At 47.2% G+C, this 20,390-nt stretch overlaps 1 protein-coding gene across 2 annotated transcripts in view; it reads left to right on the forward strand.

Moving 5' to 3' along the window:
* The window catches only part of CORIN (corin, serine peptidase), a 207,763-nt gene that overhangs the window by 23,229 nt on the left and 164,144 nt on the right, over positions 1–20,390 (forward strand). For both annotated transcript variants that reach the window (XM_070397080.1, XM_070397085.1), the window contains exon 2: positions 6,730–6,874. In XM_070397080.1, the coding sequence (XP_070253181.1) occupies positions 6,730–6,874 (145 nt within the window). The remainder of the gene's footprint in view (positions 1–6,729; positions 6,875–20,390) is intronic.

Consider the following 20,390-nt stretch of genomic DNA (forward strand, 5'->3'; position numbering starts at 1 on the left):
CTTTTCAGGTTTGGGGAAATGCCCTTGCCACTCCAGATGATTCAGCCCTTGCTGACATGCTGGAATTGGCTTCCGGCATGTGGGGAGAAAGTGGGTGTGAGATCAGAGCTTACAGAAAGAGGAGGAATGGCCAGAGAAGAAGAAAGAGAAGTCAGAGGAAGAGAGTGCTTGAAGCAGATGGGAGTGGCTAACTGAGAATCCCTCAGATGACTCTGAGATGTCATTACAATGAGGTCTGGGAAATGTCACTTGGAGGTCGCAACATGGAGGTCGTGGGGAACCACAGCAAAAGCTGTTTTGGTACAATTGACAGAAGTGGGTGCCAAATTGCAGTGGCCACAAGAGTAAACAGCAAGTGAGGAAATTTGGACAATAAATATTAATTCTTTGAGCATTTTAGATGACAAAGAAGGAGAGAGGTGGTGGCTGAAATGGGATATAGGCTTGAGGATGGATTAACAAAAACAAAAAACAGCTGAAAGAGACCTAAGCATGGTAAATAGTGGATGGCAGTGTTACAGGAGAGAGAGATGCTGTTAAGCACCAGGCACTGGAAATACACATGGCTTAACTTGAAAGGAAGTTTGGGACTCAAGAGAGATTCAGGAGGCAGTTACACAGAGGTTGTAGTTCAAGCTCTGAAACTGTCAGAGGAGAACATGCAGGAGAGTCTGAAGTCCAAGAGAGAACCTCCAGAAACACCTTCACCAAGGGAATAACTCAAGTTAGTGAGTTATTCAAGTCACTTTTAATTCCATCTCAGACCCTGTTGAAAAAGTCACTCACTGCATGAAGCTAGCCATTTGCAATAAACGAGTTTCCAGACATCGTTTCTGGCAAGAGATTGAACTAAGCAAAGTTTAAAGTATTTGAAGATGAGAACTTTATGTGAACCATCACTATGGCACCTCATCATCCTCTCACAAGTGGACAGGCTGCAGGGTTGATGTCCGGAGGGATCATACGTGTTTAACTGGACAACAGGGCAGGCTCTTTTATTGTTCAACTTGTCACTAAACACGTGGTCAGTAATATTAAAACTTGTTGAAGTATTAATGGCTGAAAACTTATTTTACCCAGATTCATGCAGATTTGGGTTAGGACTAATGAGCCTAACAACAATGAAGTCTGGAGAATGTCTTGTCTACACCCACTCACCAATGTCTTATACACTGTACTAGGCAGTCTTTGCTTATAGCTCTGGGCCAACGTGAGTTCTTGCTATAGTTATTTTTTTTTTTTTTTTTTTTTTTTATAATTTTTATTTCTTAAAGTATTACAAAGAGTATTACATATGTCTCCTTTTTCCCCCCCATGACATTCCCCCGGCCCCTACCCCCCCGCCCCCCCCCGCCCCGTGTCTTGTGTCCATTGGTTAATCTTATATGCATGCATATAAGTCCTTCAGTTGGTCTCTTAATCCCCCCCCCCCAACCCTCCCCAGGCTCCCCATTGTAGTTTAACATTCTGTTCAATGTTGCTCTGCTTCTGTATCTACACCTGTTCATCAGTCCATACTGGTCCCCTTTATTTGTCCCAACCTCACTGGAGTAGTCTCAACCTCACCAGGGCCGTCTGAGCCTCACCAGGGCCATTTCAACCTCACCGGGGTCGTCCCTACCTCACGGGGGCCGTTTCAACCTCACCGGGGTCGTCCCTACCACACCAGGGCCGTTTCAACCTGACTGGGGTTGTCTCTACCACACCGGGGCTGTTTCAACCTGACCGGGGTTGTCCCTACCACACCGGGGCCGTTTCGACCTGACTGGGGTCGTCCCTACCTCACGGGGGCCGTTTCAACCTGACCCGGGTTGTCCCTACCATGCCGGGGCCGTTTCGACCTGACTGGGGTCGTCCCTACCTCACGGGGGCCGTTTCAACCTGACCCGGGTTGTCCCTACCACGCCGGGGCCGTTTCGACCTCACCGGGGTCTTCCCTACCTCACGGGGGCCGTTTCAACCTGACCGGGGTTGTCCCTACCACGCCGGGGCCGTTTCGACCTGACTGGGGTCGTCCCTACCTCACGGGGGCTGTTTCAACCTCACCGGGGTCGTCCCTACCTCACGGGGGCCGTTTCAACCTGACCCGGGTTGTCCCTACCACGCCGGGGCCGTTTCGACCTGACTGGGGTCGTCCCTACCTCACGGGGGCCGTTTCAACCTGACCGGGGTTGTCCCTACCACGCCGGGGCCGTTTCGACCTGACTGGGGTCGTCCCTACCTCGCGGGGGCTGTTTCAACCTCACCGGGGTCGTCCCTACCTCACGGGGGCCGTTTCAACCTGACCGGGGTTGTCCCTACCACGCCGGGGCCGTTTCGACCTGACTGGGGTCGTCCCTACCTCTCGGGGGCCGTTTCAACCTGACCGGGGTTGTCCCTACCACGCCGGGGCCGTTTCGACCTGACTGGGGTCGTCCCTACCTCACGGGGGCTGTTTCAACCTCACCGGGGTCGTCCCTACCACACCGGGGCCGTTTCGACCTGACTGGGGTCGTCCCTACCTCACGGGGGCCGTTTCAACCTCACCGGGGTTGTCCCTACCACACCGGGGCTGTTTCAACCTGACCGGGGTTGTCCCTACCATGCCGGGGCCGTTTCGACCTGACTGGGGTCGTCCCTACCTCACGGGGGCTGTTTCAACCTCACCGGGGTCGTCCCTACCTCACGGGGGCCGTTTCAACCTGACCGGGGTTGTCCCTACCACGCCGGGGCCGTTTCGACCTGACTGGGGTCGTCCCTACCTCACGGGGGCCGTTTCAACCTGACCGGGGTTGTCCCTACCACACCGGGGCCGTTTCAACCTGACTGGGGTCGTCCCTACCTCACAGGGGCCGTTTCAACCTCATCGGGGTTGTCCCTACCACACCGGGGCTGTTTCAACCTGACCGGGGTTGTCCCTACCACACCGGGGCCGTTTCAACCTGACCGGGGTTGTCCCTACCACGCCGGGGCCGTTTCGACCTGACTGGGGTCGTCCCTACCTCACGGGGGCCGTTTCAACCTCGCCGGGGTCGTCCCTACCTCACGGGGGCCGTTTCAACCTGACCGGGGTTGTCCCTACCACGCCGGGGCCGTTTCGACCTGACTGGGGTCGTCCCTACCTCACGGGGGCCGTTTCAACCTGACCGGGGTTGTCCCTACCATGCCGGGGCCGTTTCGACCTGACCGGGGTTGTCCCTACCACGCCGGGGCCGTTTCGACCTGACTGGGGTCGTCCCTACCTCTCGGGGGCCGTTTCAACCTGACCGGGGTTGTCCCTACCACGCCGGGGCCGTTTCGACCTGACCGGGGTTGTCCCTACCACGCCGGGGCCGTTTCGACCTGACTGGGGTCGTCCCTACCTCTCGGGGGCCGTTTCAACCTGACCGGGGTCGTCCCTACCACGCCGGGGCCGTTTCAACCTGACCGGGGTTGTCCCTACCACGCCGGGGCCGTTTCGACCTGACTGGGGTCGTCCCTACCTCTCGGGGGCCGTTTCAACCTGACCGGGGTTGTCCCTACCACGCCGGGGCCGTTTCGACCTGACTGGGGTCGTCCCTACCTCACGGGGGCTGTTTCAACCTCACCGGGGTCGTCCCTACCACACCGGGGCCGTTTCGACCTGACTGGGGTCGTCCCTACCTCACGGGGGCCGTTTCAACCTCACCGGGGTTGTCCCTACCACACCGGGGCTGTTTCAACCTGACCGGGGTTGTCCCTACCACGCCGGGGCCGTTTCGACCTGACTGGGGTCGTCCCTACCTCACGGGGGCTGTTTCAACCTCACCGGGGTCGTCCCTACCTCACGGGGGCCGTTTCAACCTGACCGGGGTTGTCCCTACCACGCCGGGGCCGTTTCGACCTGACTGGGGTCGTCCCTACCTCACGGGGGCCGTTTCAACCTGACCGGGGTTGTCCCTACCACACCGGGGCCGTTTCGACCTGACTGGGGTCGTCCCTACCTCACGGGGGCCGTTTCAACCTCACCGGGGTTGTCCCTACCACACCGGGGCTGTTTCAACCTGACCGGGGTTGTCCCTACCACACCGGGGCCGTTTCAACCTGACCGGGGTTGTCCCTACCACGCCGGGGCCGTTTCGACCTGACTGGGGTCGTCCCTACCTCACGGGGGCTGTTTCAACCTCGCCGGGGTCGTCCCTACCTCACGGGGGCCGTTTCAACCTGACCGGGGTTGTCCCTACCACGCCGGGGCCGTTTCGACCTGACTGGGGTCGTCCCTACCTCACGGGGGCCGTTTCAACCTGACCGGGGTTGTCCCTACCACACCGGGGCCGTTTCGACCTGACTGGGGTCGTCCCTACCTCACGGGGGCTGTTTCAACCTTGCCGGGGTCGTCCCTACCACACCGGGACCGTTTCAACCTCACCGGGGCCATCCCAGCCTTACCAGGGAAACAGGATGTTTGGTCCTCTGTCCCCTGCCGGCGGCTCCCCACTAGACAAAATCTCCAGGCATTCCTGGTGGTTGCACATCCAGCGCTCCTGCCCTCCACCAAGTGCACAGACTGCCTGTCTGCTGTCCCGCAGTGCCCCACCAGAGACTGGGACCAGTGGGCATGTTTGTGCGCTTGCTGGTACAGCAGTTCCACAGTGCCAGCCGAGTCAGGCCCAGCCCTGGCCGGCCCCGGACCCGACTCTGCCCCCCCGATTGCATCCCTCCCAGATGCAAGGAGCTGAAATCTGCAGCCTGCTGGGATGGGCTCTGTACTTGGTGCTTCAGCACATCCTACTCAGTCTCTATGCGCTTCTTTCTATGCGAGGAGTTGAAATCTGCAGTTTGTTGGGTTGGGTTCTGTACTTGGTGTCACATCCTACTCAGTCTCAATGTTCTTTCTCTCCTTCCAGTTGTAGAGCTACCACTGGGCCAAGTTTCCCATGGTTCTGTATGATAGGTGTTTGTCTGATATTTGGTAGTTTCGATGTTGTTGTGCGAGGTAGCACGCACAGGTCTCTTCCTTATGCCGCCATCCTGGTTCTCCTGGGTCTGCTTCTTGAGTGTGTCTCTCATGGCTGCGAGCAGTTGAAGTCTGCAATTTGTTGGGACAGGCTGCAAAAGCGCATGTGGGTCTTTTTGTGCACCTGGCACAGCTTGGATGGGGATGTAAATTGATTAGGGCTGAGACTCAGGGAGTCGCCATGGCGGAGCAAATAGCACTGGCTGAGTCTCCGCGGCCCCTTGACTCTCTGCCAGGGCTTTGTGTCCCCCAGTGCCGGCGAGCAGCTGTGCAACAGAGTCTCCCTCGCTTTCTGATGGCTGCAAGGCCGTGCTGCCTCTCCCCGTAGGGTCTGGTGCTTCATGATCCCGCCTGAACCAGCTCAGTGGATTTGAAAGTTTGCAGAAGAAAAGGCGCTTCTACTTGTGGGTCTGGCACAGCCCAGATGGGAATGTAAATTGCGTAGGGCGGGGTCACAGGGAGTCGCCGGGGCGGAGACTCAGCGGCCCCTTGCCTATCCAGGACTCCAGGACTTTGTGTCCCCCAGTGCCAGCGAGCAGCCGAACGCCAGAGCCTCCCTCGCTTCCTGACCGCTGGAAGGCCGTGCCGTCTCTCGCCTTGGGGCCTGGGGCCTCAGAGACCCGCCCGAACCAGCTCAGTGGATTTGAGAGTTTGTAAAAGCACAGTCATTCCCTCTTGTGCCTCTGGCACAGCCCTGAGGGTAGGGCGGGGTCACAGGGAGTCGCCAGCGTGGAGGAAATAGCGATGGCGGCGTCTCCGCGCCCCTCGCCTCCCCGGGACACCAGGACTTCTTGTCCCTCGGTGCCGGTGAGCAGCCGCGTATCAGAGCTTCCCTCGCTCTCCGACCACTGCAAGGCCGTGGCCGCCTCTCCCTGTGGGATCTGGGGCCTCAGAGACCCGCCCCGAGCAAGCCCAGAGGATTCGAGGGTTCGTAAAAAACCGAGAATCCATTTGCAGCCCGCGTGGCGTGTGACTGCGTACCTCTGGTTTTGGTGCCTCCGTAGCTCCCACTCAGTCTCACTGCGCTTCTTTCTTTTCCTCCAGTTGTAGATCTCCCACTGGGCCAACTTCCCCATGGTTCTGAGTGGCGGTTGTTTACTTCATAGTTGATAGTTTCAATGATGCTGTGAGAGAGCAGCACACACAGGTCCGCTCCCTACGCCGCCATCTTGGTTCCCCCCTTGCTATAGTTATTTATGGCCCTTTGGAATAATACCGAATTGGAAAATGTGTTTAAAAAAAATCAAGATGCAATATCATTAAAAGTTCATGTACTTCTGCAAAACATTTCAGAAATAAATGATTTGCTCTGCCCTGAATGCGGTTGTATTGTTATTTGTTAATTTATTAGCGTGATTTGGTGTCTAAACCTCATTTCATGTCCTAAAGGACACACAGCAAAATCTTTTAGGAATGCTGCTGCTTTGAATGGATGGTGGCTGTGCTCTGCAATTTCATGCCATGTACTGAGTTGCTTTGTAATATTAAAGCCATGTTCCATATTTCTCTCTTTTTTTTTTTTTACTAAAATTATCACCTTTATTTTATAAATATATATATATTTCAGAGAGGAAGGGAGAGGGAGAGAGAGAAACCTCAATGATGAGAGAGAATCATTGATTGGCTGCCTCTTGTACGCCCCCTATTGGGGATCAAGCCTGCATCCTGGGCATGTGCTGTCAACTGGAATTGAACCCAGGACCCTTCAGTCCACAGACCAATACTCTATCCACTGAGCCAAACCAGCTAGGGCTCATATTTCTCTTTTGATTTAGGTCTTGGGGTCTGAGGAAGATGCCGTGGGTGATGGCTGCTCTCAGCAGCTGACGACTGCTAACGTTCTCCGCTTCCTACTGCTGGTCCTGGTTCCATGTATCTGCGCTCTCATTGTCCTGCTGGTCATCCTGCTTTCCTTTGTTGGTGAGTGCTGTCATTATTAAAGAAAAATGAAGTTAAAATTAAAATTAGCATGATTTATAAGAGTTATTTCTACTTAGTACTTATAGAACTTAAAATATCAACTCAATAAGAGGGTTGGCTATTGACTAACTTAGGTAAACCTGCAGTTTTAGCCACTATAATCACTCTCCTAGTTATTATTAATACTAGAGGCCCGGTGCATGAAATTCGTGCACAGGGGCGTGGGGCGGGGGGGGGGGGGGGGGGGCGGTCCCTCAGCCCAGCCAGCACCCTCTTCAATCTGTGACTGTTGGCTCCCAACTGCTTGCCTGCCTGCCTTCCTGATCATGCCCTAACCACTCCCCTGCCAGCTTGATCGACGCCTAACTGCTCCCCTGCTGGCCTGGTCGCCCCCAACTGCCCTTTGCTGCTGGCCTGGTAGCCCCTAACTGCCCTCCCCTGCAGGCCCGGTCCCCCCCAACTGCCCTTCCCTGCTGGCCCAGTCACCTCTAACTGCACTCCCCTGCCAGCCTGGTTGCCCCTAACTGTCATCCCTGCTGGCCTGGTCTCCCCAACAGCCCTCCCCTGCTGGTCTGGTCGCCCCCAACTGCCCTCCCCTGCTGGCCTGGTCGCTCCCAACTGCCCTCCCCTGCCAGCCATCTTATGGCAGCCATCTTTTGACCACATAGGGGCAGCCATCTTGTGTGAGGGTGTGACAGTCAATTTGCATATTACTGCTTTATTATATAGGATTAATTAATGGATTAATTAATTCAATACATTTAAGGAGTGATTACTAGGTAGCAGAAACTTCGGAAGTCCCTGAGAACTCAAGGATGTTTAAATTAGTCCTTCTTTCTTAGCAACTCACAGTTGAGAGGAAGAAATGATTGTCACACAAGGCAACACATGTTGATGATAGAGGTATATACAAGGTGCTTTTGGGGACAGTCACAAGGCTTCATGGGGCATTAACATTTTAACTTTTGGAATAAAAATAGAAATTCAGGTTAGAAGGCAGTAGTACATGGGTCACATTTGACTAAGAAAAAAAGCAAGGGTAAAAGTATAACCCATGAAAGATGCTGATGGACTTGGGAAATGGGAAATTTTGGTAGGAAATGCAGCTAGGTTGATGGATAAAGTGCAAATGACACAAAATCTTACATGCCGTCCTAAGGGATATGGGCTTTAGCACCTGGGTCATTGGTTTTCAAAATCTATTCCATAAAACCAAGGTTCTGAGAAAAAGACTCAAGGATTACACAATTATTTGCTTTAAATTTCTATTTAAAAAATTGAACTCAAATGTACACTCAAACTCAATGTTACATATTAATTTTTAACAAAGCAGAGACCAGCAGCGAAGTAATTTGTGCTGATAGATTTACTCATTTATATTTGGATCTTGCTATCTCTCTTTAAATGAACAATATACTAAGTTTAAAAGGTGAGTTATTGGAAAAACACACACAAAACAACTCAAAATCTTGCCATTGATAGCTACTTATTGCTATGAATCAATTTATTTGAACATGTGCAATCAAATAAAGTATAGAAATAAATAGCAAGATGATGCAGATCTAGTTGCACTACCAATGATTTTAAAATATTTTATTTCACCCAAACTACCTATTATTTTTATTGCTCAATTTATAAGTTATACATTTAGAATTTACACTGAGTGGCCAGATTATTATGACCGGCCAGATTATTATGACCACCCCATCATTACTTCGTTGGGCCACCTTTTGCCTTCAATACTGTGACAATTCTTCTTGGCATTGACTCCACGAGATGTTGAAAGGTGATGTGAGGAATCTGACACCATGCCTGATGAATAGCACTGTCCAGTTCTGTGAGATTTGATGGTGTACCATGACGAGTACCATGGCATGGCACATTGTCTTGTTGGAAGAAGCCATTTCCATTGGGATATGCCATCAACATGATAGGATGAACTTGATCAGCAACGATACTTAGGTATGTTGTGTTATGCAGACATTTATAATGATCTGGCCCTCTAGCAACTTCAGCACGAAATTATAGCTAATTTGCCTACAAACGTCAGGTGGTCATAATAATCTGACCACTCAGTGTATAAGGTAAATTAATCTCGATAAAATACAGCTTATGTCTATATTGTGGGTCTTAGACTCTGAGTGGAGGAAGGATGTTATTAAAACAGTGCTTTAAGTGGGTTATTATTTATTTAAATAATTTTTTACAGCTTCTTTGAAATATAATCCATATACTATTCAATAGCTTTTAGTATATTCACAGATAAATGCATGTCACCATAGTCAATTTGGGAACATTCGCATTATCTCAGAAATGGACTCTATGCCCTTTAGCTGCCATCGTCCTCTCTTCATCCCCTACTTCTTTCCCTCTGTCCAGCACTAAGCAACCACTATTTACTTCCTGTCTCTACAGATCTCTCTGCCTTGGACATTTCATATGACCGTATGTGGTTTTTGTGACTGGCTTCTTTCGCTTGGCATAACACTTTTAAGGCTCATCCATGTTGTAACATATATTAGTACTTCATTCCTTTTTACGGCCAAATAATATTTCATTAGGTAGATATGCCACATTTTACTTACCTATTTAACAATTGATGGGCATTTGAGTTGTATCTATCTTTTAGCTATTTTGAATTACGTTGCTGTGAACAGTCATGTACAAGTTTTTGTATGGACACATGTTTCATTTGTCTTGGGTTGATACCTGGTAGTAGAATTTTTTTTTTTCACTTCTGTATGGGATTAGGAGGTACACCAATTTTTGACCACTTAAATTAAAATTTTTTTTAAAAAATTGCAGTTGATGTACAATATTATATTAGCTTTAGGTTAGTCGTAATTCTGATGTGGTCATGGGAAGATGCCAGTATCATGCTTTCCTACTCTACCATCTTGACTGGAAGAAATTAAAATCTGTAACCATTTTTTTGTTTTGTTTTATTAATCCTCACCTGAGGACTTTCCATTGATTTTGTAGAGAGAGTGGAAGTGAGAGAGAGGGGGGAGAGAGAGAGAGAGAGAGAGAGAGAGATGTGAGAGAGAGATGTGAGAGAGACACACCAATTGGTTGCCTCCCACACGCACCCTGGTGCAAGGCCAGGGAACAAACCTGCAACTCAGGTATGTGTCCTAGACTGGGAATCGAACTCACAACCTTTGGATGTGAGGGTGATGCTCCAATGGTGGAGCAACACCGGCCAGGACAGTGTTACCATTTTTAAGTGCTATTTTGGCCTTTATGTAAATAATCCTTAGAAAGTGGAAGTTTTTCAAACATCTTCAAAAGTATTCATTTTGTAGTTCTGCACCAGTTGGTTTGATATAGATATATCAAAGTATCTGCCCAAATAAACATTTTCTATTTTATAACTGATATGCTTGTTATAATGAGCAATAAAATCACTTTATCTCTCTTTTTTTTTAAACCTCATTAAATTCTGCTTACTTTTAAAAACATTCTGTTTGGTTTGAGTTTACAACTCCCTGCTCTTTCAAAGTTTTGTAGCTATTTCTAGGTCTACAAGGGTTGCTAAGGGATGCTGGAATGCCAGTTGTGCATCAAAGAGCTCTAGCTTAAAAAGTCAAAGAGATAATAGTGAGAGGATTATCGATTAGGAAAAGGTAATAAAAGCCCTATGCTAACAAACACAGATGCTCTATGTGTATTTAATTTTGTCTGTTTGGGCTTCTGTCATGCATAAAGTCAAGATGGTAATAAAACAACTTCTGAAGATAAAAGAGTTGGACTTTATGAGAAATTATTTCAGTAATAGGCTATAGAAGAGAGCAGTACAAATAGTTCCTCACCTCAACCCCTAAACTGGAGCTGGAGCTACACATGTTTAGTTTAGTTTGGTATTTCTAAGATCGGCAGATAGTCTGAGCAGCCCATATGATTCCCAAAGATTTGAATTTTAAAATAAGGTCTTTGAAAGGAAAATTAAAGAGTGAGAAAGCTACAATATTATACCTAGTTTTTTATTTATTAAGTTACAGTCTAATACTGAAGGGCCATGTGACATGGAGAAAGAGCTTAAAATTTGACAGGAAAAGGTCTGAGTTAGCATCTTACTCTCTCCCATTTACTGGATGTGTGACGTTAGGTGCCATACTTTACCTTCTCTGTGAAATGGGGACTATAATCCTTATTTGTTTCACAGAACTGTTATGGGAGTCAAATAAAATAATTGTCAGTGTTTTTATAAGTGACAAAATTCATAATGAAAGTAAAGAATTCGTTTTTGCTTATAAACATTATTAAATCAGGTAATTATTTTAATGAATAGTTTTATTTTACTTAAAATGAACTCAAATGTGTTTATCTTATAACTCTATCCATAAGAATTAAAACCTTTGATCCTGGCCTGTGTGAGTCAGTGGTTAGAGCATTGGCCTGAGCACCAAAGGGTCACAGGTTTGATTCCCAGTCAAAGGCATGTACCTGGATTGTAGGTTTGATCCCTGGCCTGGTCAGGGCACATTCAGGAGGCAAACAATTGATGTTTTTCTCTCACATCAATGTTTCTCTCTCTCTCTCTCTCTCTCTCTCTCTCTCTCTCTTTCTTTCTCTCTCTCTCTTCCTCTCTTCCTCCCTCATTTCCACTCTCTCTGAAAAGCAATGGAAAAACTATCCTCTGGTGAGAAATAATAATAATAATAAATAATAATAATAATAATAATAATACCTTTGTACTATGACCCATTGCCATAGTAATCCTATAATCTACAACCCCCTAACCCCATAAACCAAGCCATTGCCACAGTATATTTTAATTGCTAATAAAGTAGCTAGAAAGGATAAAATTGACTGACTATTGGGTTTACAATGTGATGGCATTTATGCTGAGACCCGAGAGTTACTTTCAGAGGTTAATTCATCTATAATAATAAAAGCATAATATGCAAATCGATCTAATGACTGAACAGCAGAACGACCATCTGGACGACCTTCCAGATGACCTCCGGACGACCACGCTATGACACGCACTAGTGCCAGGCCAGCCAAGGCGGGTGCGATGCGATTGGCTGGATGGGCCCCTCCATTGCCCCATGATCGCCCCACAGAGGGAGGCCAGGCCACCCTTTGTGAGGTGATTGATGGGGGGGGGGGGCTCCGCGATTGATCACCCCAAAGAGGGAGGCCCAGGTCACCGGGCCGGCAGCCACAGAAGGAGGCCCAGGCTACTTGGCTGGTAGCGCTACGGCGGGTGGGTGGGGCCTCCCTCTGCAGGGCAATGCACCTGGGGACCCCACTATCTATCGCCCCACAGAAGGAGACCCAGGCCACTGGCCAGCGATGTTGTGGTGAGTGTGTGGGGCTACCCAGTGATCACCCCGCAGAGGGAGGCCCAGGCCAGCCAAGCGACCATACCCAACACCTGTCACTTGCAGAGGGAGGCGACTGGTGGTGGGTGGGGAGCAGTGTCACACAGATGGCAAGCAGTGACAGCAGCAGGGGTGGGGCCAGCTGCCAGCAGCCGGCAGCTCGAGAAGGAAAGCCCTGATAGGCCCTGATCACTGGCCAGGCCTAGGGACCCTACCGAGGGGCCCCAGATTGTGAGAGGGCGCAGGCCGGGCTGAGGGACACCCCCTCCCCCCACCCCCGTGCATGAATTTTGTGCACCGGGCCTCTAGTTTCTTATAAGAAGTAAACTGGCAGCAGGTTGTACTGTCGTTACATGTCTAGAATCAGCTTATGCCATGGAGCACTTTATCAGACATTGAACTAATACTTACCCTAAATTATGTATATATGTATATATATTGTGTTTGCAATTAAAGTAAACTTATTTTGAGAAGCATGCATATAACAGAAGTACAATAGCGGATATAATTTGATACTATTCATTCCTTTAACAAACATTTATTGAGTGCCTGTTATGTGCAAGTCAGTGGGCTACAGGCATTGGGTGCACCTGGAATAAAGCCTATTCTTACAGACTCCATGGTGCAGTGAGGGAGGAAGGCATTAAAAACAAAAGTCATGCAATCGATTAATTACAACAGAGGTAACTCCTATGTGGGAAGAGATAGTTACTATGAGAGCTTATGACAAGGGACTGAACCCAATCAGGTGAGGGAGCCTTCCTTGAGCGAGTGGCCCTTTTAACATAAACTCCATGAAGATGTTGGAGTGAGGGAGTGACATGATTGACCTGGTTGGGGCTTTTAAAAGGTGCCTTTGTTCCAGTCCCCCAACCCCTCTCCCCAAAGAGATGAAGGGATTAAGAAGCACAAATTGGAAGTTACAAAACAGCCACAGGGATGTAGAGTACAGCATAGAGAATATAGTCAATAACACTGTGATAACTATGTATGGTGTCAGGTGGGTACTGGAAAGACTGGTGGAACACTATGTAAAGTATATGGTTGTCTAACCACTATGCTGTACAACCAAAACCAATCTATACTAATAAAAGGGTAATACGCTAATTAGACCAGGTTGACCAGACATCTTTTGGTTGCCCGGTCCTTCTAGACAAAGCCATGGTGGCGGAGGCCAAGGCAGAGGTGGTTAGGGGCGATCAGGCTGGCAGGGGAGCAGTTAGGGGTGATCAGGCCGGCAGGCAGAGGCAGTTAGGGGTGATCAGGCCGGCAGGCAGAGGCAGTTAGGGGTGATCAGGCAGGCAGGCAGGCATGAGTAGTTAGGGGTGATCAGGCAGGCAGGCAGGAGTGGTTAGGGGTGATCAGGCCGGCAGGCAGAGGCAGTTAGGGGTGATCAGGCAGGCAGGCAGGCAGAGGCGGTTAGGGGTGATCAGGCCGGCAGGCAGAGAGGTTAGGGGTGATCAGGCAGGCAGGCAGGTGAGCGGTTAGGAGCCAGTGGTCCTGTATTGTGAGAGGGATGTCCGACTGCAGGTTTAGGCCTGAACCCTATGGGATCGGGCCAAAACCAACAGTCAGACAGGCCCCCGAGGGGTCCCGGACTGGAGAGGGTGCAGGCCAGGCTGAGGGACCCCCCCCCCCCCTCCGTGCACGAATTTTGTGCTCTGGGCCTCTAGTACAACATAATATTGAAAGTAAACTGTACTTGAAAATTAAAAATTAAAGTTAAAAAAAGGTGTCTTTGGCAGCTGTGTGGAGAAAGGGTGGGAATGAATAGAGTGTGTGGCAGGGGAAACATTGGGGGCTTATTACAAGAGTTTTAGAAATGTGGTGCTTGGGGATGGTCTGCACAGAATTTTGCAAACTATTGTTCATTCCATTTAATTTCACCAAAGTTATGGTCCAAAACATCTCATTAGAATGCTCTTAACCACCCCCGCCCCCACCAGGCTGCAGAAAACTTGGTTTTAAAGGCCCTTCTACTCATTCACATTGAAAATAAATTTTCTTTGTTTTAGCTATAAATTTATGAAGAATGTCCTAATGTGACCTTCCTAGTTTTCTTAATACTATGAAAAGTCTATGTGTGGCCTGTTAATTGTTTATTTTTGTCTTTAAATGAAGAAAACAGAAACATTATAATGGAGAGTATAGGAAATATGGTAAACAGTACATTTTTCTTGAACTCAAGAGAAATTGTCCTCTACAAAAGTGACTTTCCTCTTTGAAAATGCCAGATGGGATGGAGATCATTGAACTAAAATATAGTTTTGCTCTTAGAAAATTTCTGAGCAGCTTGTGGCTTTTTACAAGGATTTGGAATTATAAAGATCTTAATTTCCTAGCTTACAGTGTATTTTGAATAGCACCTTAAAATGGAAAACCTCCCAGATCTTTATTTCTCTACACACAAAATTTAAGATGCTCTATGATCCTTTATGACCTGACTCCACATTCCTTATTTAAATCTACAAATTCCTTTATTAATCCTGGCCCTTCTGGTACAGATTCATCAACACAAACTTCTCAAACTTGAGAATATATATATATACATTTTAACTACTAAGACCTGAGGTTATACTTAAAGTCTAAAGCTTTTTGAAATGGTAGCCAAAAACTTGTACTCAAAATGTGGTCCATGGACTAGTAGCACCAGCACCACTTGGGAGTCTGAAATGCAGAATTGAATCTTGTGCCCCACCCACCCCTGCTGAATTGGCATTCTAACAAGACCCACAGGTGATTTATGCATGTTCATCCAGTCTTAACCTACTGCAATCTGACCTTCTTCTCTTTCTCTCCTTTCATACTGGCAACTCTGTCCTTACCAAAGCCATCGATGCCTTTTTATCCAATGTGCTGCATTTGAAACCAATGTGAACAGGACTTTAAAATGAAGGTCCTTATGCTTTCTTTCTGTGTTTGTTTACATCAAGTCAGACTGAGCATGCTCACTGTTAGTTGGTGCTAGGAATATTTTCTCCATTCAGGTGTGACATGCAGATGTGGTCTTGCTCAGTCTTTACTACTCCTTTTTCTTGAAATGCTCTTCTGCTTGGCCTGCAGATGATCACTTCTGATTTTCCTTTCGTCTCTATTCTTTCTGTTCTTTTCTGCTTGGCCTGCAGATGATCACTTCTGATTTTCCTTTCGTCTCTATTCTTTCTGTTCTTTCTCCACCCCCTTAATCTCATCTTTCTCTGTTTTCTCCATCTCCTTAAGCTCATTGTTCTCTACTTATCCAATAATGTTAAGGTAACTGTCCTAAGGGCTCTTCTCACTTTCCACCCATGCCTCTCTGGGCAATGTCATCCACGCCCCCAACTTCCTTCATCATTCATACTCAACTAGTATTATTGAGACCTACCCTGGTGCCAAGCATTGTGCTGGGTGCTTGAGATGCAGACATGCATAAAAAACCTTCTACCTTCAAGGAGACAGACAAGAAAACAGACAGTTCCACTTGCGTGTATATGTGATCTCGGCAGTGTGTCTCTGGGAACACAAAGACACGTATTTGTGGGGGAGTCTGGCAAGGCTTTCTGGAGGAAATGTTTGGATTGCTCTCAATTTAGACTTGTCTCCTGGAATGTTTCACAGGCATTTTATACTCAATGCTCCTGTAACAGGACAATAACAAAGGTAAGATCCTACAAATTCTATTTTTCATTCGCTATTATCTAATGTGACAGTCAGGGTAGGCTATGCTATACTGTGTAACAAAAGCCCTGGTGGCTTAAAAACAATGAAGGTTAATTTTACGCTCATGGTACATGTCCTTTGCAAGATGGCGGTGGGGTGGGGGTGAGGGATGTGCTTTGCTCATTGAGGTCAAGGAATAAATTGATGAACAAGCCATCAGCTTGAACCTTTGTGGTTATTGTGCCAGAGAGAAAGATAAAGAGCACTGGAGGCTCATTCTTTTTTTAAAGTATATTATTATTATTATTATTATTATTAGCTGCAATCAGCATGGTGTACATTAATGATCCCAAGAACTTATAACTGAAAGTTTGTATCCTTTGACCAACATCAAAGATGTAAGAGACAAGAGAATGAGGCCAGAGAATGTAACCCAAGTATGTGTCCTAGTGCAATGGGAGAGAATTGAAAATGTTTGATGACCACCACCTCTATCATGTTTGGGGGTACCTTCATTTACCCAGTAATTCAAACCTGAAACCAGAAGGGACCTCTGACTCTTTCCCTTACGTTCTCACAGTTCTGCCTTGGAAAGCTTTCTCCCAATTGTTCCCTTTATTCTCATTGCTTTTGTCTTGGGTCGGGCCTTACTCTTCTCTCACTTGGACTATTGCAGTAGCCTTCTAACTATCCTCTAGACTTGCTCCTTTCAGGCATCGACTTGCTGCTAGAGTGTTCATTCTAACATCCCACTCTATTTAAGATCCTTCAAAAGTTCTCCGTCACAAGATCAATTCCAAACCTGTAACAGGAACTGCCCTTTTGCAGTCTGGCTTCCACTCCCCCCCTTTCTCTTGCCAGTCCCCTGTGTGCTAGCCATGCTTAATTACTTGCCGGTAAGCTTTTGCATATCTTTTCTACTTTGCTCTATCTAGAAAGTTCTCCATTCCCTATGACCATACCTCACCTCCCTCTTCCCAGTAAATGCTTTGCTCAAACTTAGAAAATCTCTAATCATCTTTTAAGATTCACATCGAGCATCATTCTCCCCTAAGAAACCTTTCCTGACTTTCCAAAATGGAGTGACAGCTACTTGTCTATTTTTTGTCACCAGATTGTCCTATGCATATCATTCTCAAAGCATTTGCAGCATGGTTTGTATTTTTAGACGACATAGCCGTCTCCCTCAACCAATATATAAACATCTTGATGATAAGTACCTCTCTCTAGATTTTGTGTTCTCAGCAGAGAGTAAATACAAAGTTTCTGGCACAGAGAAAATGCAAAGTAAATGTGTTACCACATGGCTAGAGATATAAAGACAGGAATTCACTTCAAACTCATGCAATAGGAATATAAATTTGTTTACATGCATATGGTGGTTGATTTTTTTTTGGTAAAAAATATATTTTATTGATTTTTTACCGAGAGGAAGGGAGAGGGATAGAGAGTTAGAAACAGTGATAAGAGAGAAGCATTGATTAGCTGCCTCCTGCACACCTCCTCCTGGGGATGTGCCCGCAACCAAGGTACATGCCCTTGACTGGAATCGAACCTGGGACCTTTCATTCCGCAGGCGGACACTCTGTCCATTGAGCAAAACCAGTTAGGGCATGGTGGTTGATTTTTTTTAAGGTATGTACCTTGTCTACAGTGAGAAGTGTCTGTAGGTGTATGTGTATGTGTTGTGTCCCAACACAATTCTTGGGTAAGTTACACAGCTCATATAAACTTCAGTTTCCTTCTCTCTGAAACTCTATGAAGAAGAGTTAATTATAGAATCTACTAGTGGCCCAGTGCATGAATTCGTGCACCTTGAAAGGAACTGTGGGCTGAGAGGCTGCGGTAGGCACAGGGGCAGGTCTTGGCCTATCCTCTGTGCCCCTGCCTGGCCCCTCCTGCCGTGGCCCCCGGTCCCCTGTCTGCCAGCAGCTCTGCTCTGCCACTGCTGCTCACACCTGCTGATAGCACAGAGCAATTGGGGCTGGTGCCGCCAGTGGGTGTGAGTGGGGCCAGCACCATCAGCGGGTGCGAGCAGCAGCTGCTGCCCCGATCACCCCTCAGGAGCACAGGAAGGTGGAGAAGCCCTCTGGGGTGATCAGGGCTGGCAGCAGGTGCGAGCGCTGGACAGGACCACTGCGTGTGGGAGCAAAGAATTTTCAGTAACCACCAGAGGCTCGTCATGATGACAGCACCCCTCCTTGGTCTGGCACCCCCTCTCACCTGCTCCACCATCCCGCCGTGGCCAACGCCCACCATGTTCCGCACCCTGCCACCTGCTGCGGATGCCTGCCATGTTTCGTGCGCACCCCCTGGTTGTTCGGTTGTTCTGCCATTCGGTCTATTTGCATATTAGGGTTATATATATATATATATAGATTTTGTAGGATTCTTGATTTGCATATTAGGGTTTTATATATATAGATTTTGTAGGATTCTTGGGAGGCTAACCCGGGAGATGGCTAAAGTGAGGATACTGAGCAAGGTGCTTGTATTTGTTTCCTGTGGCTGCTATAACAAATGATCACAACCTTGGTAGCTTAAAACAACACAAATTATCCTAGAATCATGGAGGTCAGAAGTCCAAAATAGGTCTCACTGGGCTAACATTAGTGTGTTGGTTGTACAGCATTCCTTCTGGGGGCTCTAGGAGACACTCTGTTCCCTATTTTCCCAGCTTTTTGAGGCATCCTGCATTCCTTGGCTTGTGGCTCCTTGCTTTCTTCAAAATGAGCAATTGCTCGTTGAATCTTTCTCACACTGTGGCTCTGGCACACACTACCTCACCTCCCTTTTCTGCTTGTAAGAACCTTGGGCTCACCTGAGTAATCCAGGATAGGTTTTCCACCTCACATTTCTTAATTGACATCTGCAACATCCCTTTTGCCATGTAAGGTATGTAAGGTAACATAGTCACAGGTTCTGAGGCTGAGGATGTGGACACCTGGGGCAGCATTCTTTTGCCAACAGTGCTCAATCCACACATGGTAGGTGATCAGTAAAGCTTGGCTATTATTACTGGAATTATAGGCAGTTTCTTAAATATTGTTAAATAGAGCTGAAACACTTTTGAGCCATATAGTGTGGTTTTTTATTAATATTTTCGCAGGAAATAGTCACCATTATTTTACTCCAAAAGTGGGTTAAGTGATTCACTTTTGAAAATTTCCTCAGCCATTTTGCTTTGATGGTCGAAGGAAATGGTATTCATTGGTAGCCCTAAGGAAGACAACTTTACTTTCATTGTGTAGTAATAACTAGCAGTTATTGAGAACTTACTGTGTGCTGTGAACTATTTCAGGTAGTTATGTATGTACTAGAAGGCCCGTGCACAAAACATTGTGCACTGGCAGGGAAGGGAGGTCCCTCAGCCCAACCTGTGCCCTCTCACCGATCACGCTGCCGCTCGCCCTGCCTGCCCCGCCCACCCCGCCCAAGACAGGGCAGGCCAGGATCTCGCCTTGGGCAGTGCAGCGGTATCTGCCTGCAGTATGCAAATTAGCTGCCATCTTTGTTGGCGGTTAATTTGCATATCTCACTGATTAGCCAATGGGAGGCGTATCGGAGGTACGGTTAATTTCACTCTTTGTCTATTATTAGATAAGATTGACCAGTTTGATTTTAACCACCAGCCCCATAAAGGGAGGTACTTTTATTTTCCTTATTTTATGGCAGTTGAGAGTGTGTGCAAAGTTTCAGGATAGTAAGTGCTAGAGATGGGCCTTAAATCCAGGTGGTCAGGCTGTAGAGTCTGGAGTTCTAACCACAGCTCTATAAAAGTAGGAATGTGAAAAGGGATGGGCAACACTGGAAGAATGAGCACTCTACTTTGAGCTAATAACTCAGCATTTTTATAGTTCATCATGTTATAATGAGGGTATTTAGTCTTACTGAGTTCTAATTTTTGTGCTTTTTAAGAAAATGTATAATAGGCAACCAACTGTAAGTTGAGAGTTGGTCAGTTTCTAGAGATGCTTGAAACAAAATTGTCTAGTGAGTTCAGGCTTTTACATACAGATCCCTTAGGTGGCTTCCCCTCCTCCTCCTCCTCCTCCTCCTCCTCCTTCCTTCCTTCTTCCTTCTTTCTTTTTCTTCTCTTCCTCCTTCTCCTCCTCCTCCTCCTCTTCCTCTTCCTCCTTCTTCTCCTTCTTCTTCTTTTCCTCCTCCTCTTCCTCTCTCTCTCTCTCTCTCTCTCCATTAGCTATAGCAACTATCATGTATTATCATTCTATTCTACCAAGCCGCTTTATATGTAGAATTTAAGAGTAAGAAGACTGCCTTTTTTTTTTAAAGAAAGTTATCTAAGTCGGTGTTTCCTAAGAAAGTCAGTGTTTCAAAGGACATCTGAGAGTAACCAGATATTATTACCAGTCACCAATGTGGTTAGGTAAAAAAGATAAAGGAAAGATTATTAATAAGGCTAGTCATTACAAACAAAATGTTAACAAATGCAGATATTTCATACAGTAAGTATCTCCTTTTAGGTGAATTACTCAGGGACATAACTATGAGGAATTGGCATTTGCTAAAAGTGTGTTGATAGAGCT

This window comes from Myotis yumanensis, unplaced genomic scaffold, assembly GCF_028538775.1.
Source record: "Myotis yumanensis isolate MYYU_CA2020_CCGP unplaced genomic scaffold, mMyoYum1.0.hap1 SCAF_1, whole genome shotgun sequence".
Taxonomy (NCBI): domain Eukaryota; kingdom Metazoa; phylum Chordata; class Mammalia; order Chiroptera; family Vespertilionidae; genus Myotis; species Myotis yumanensis.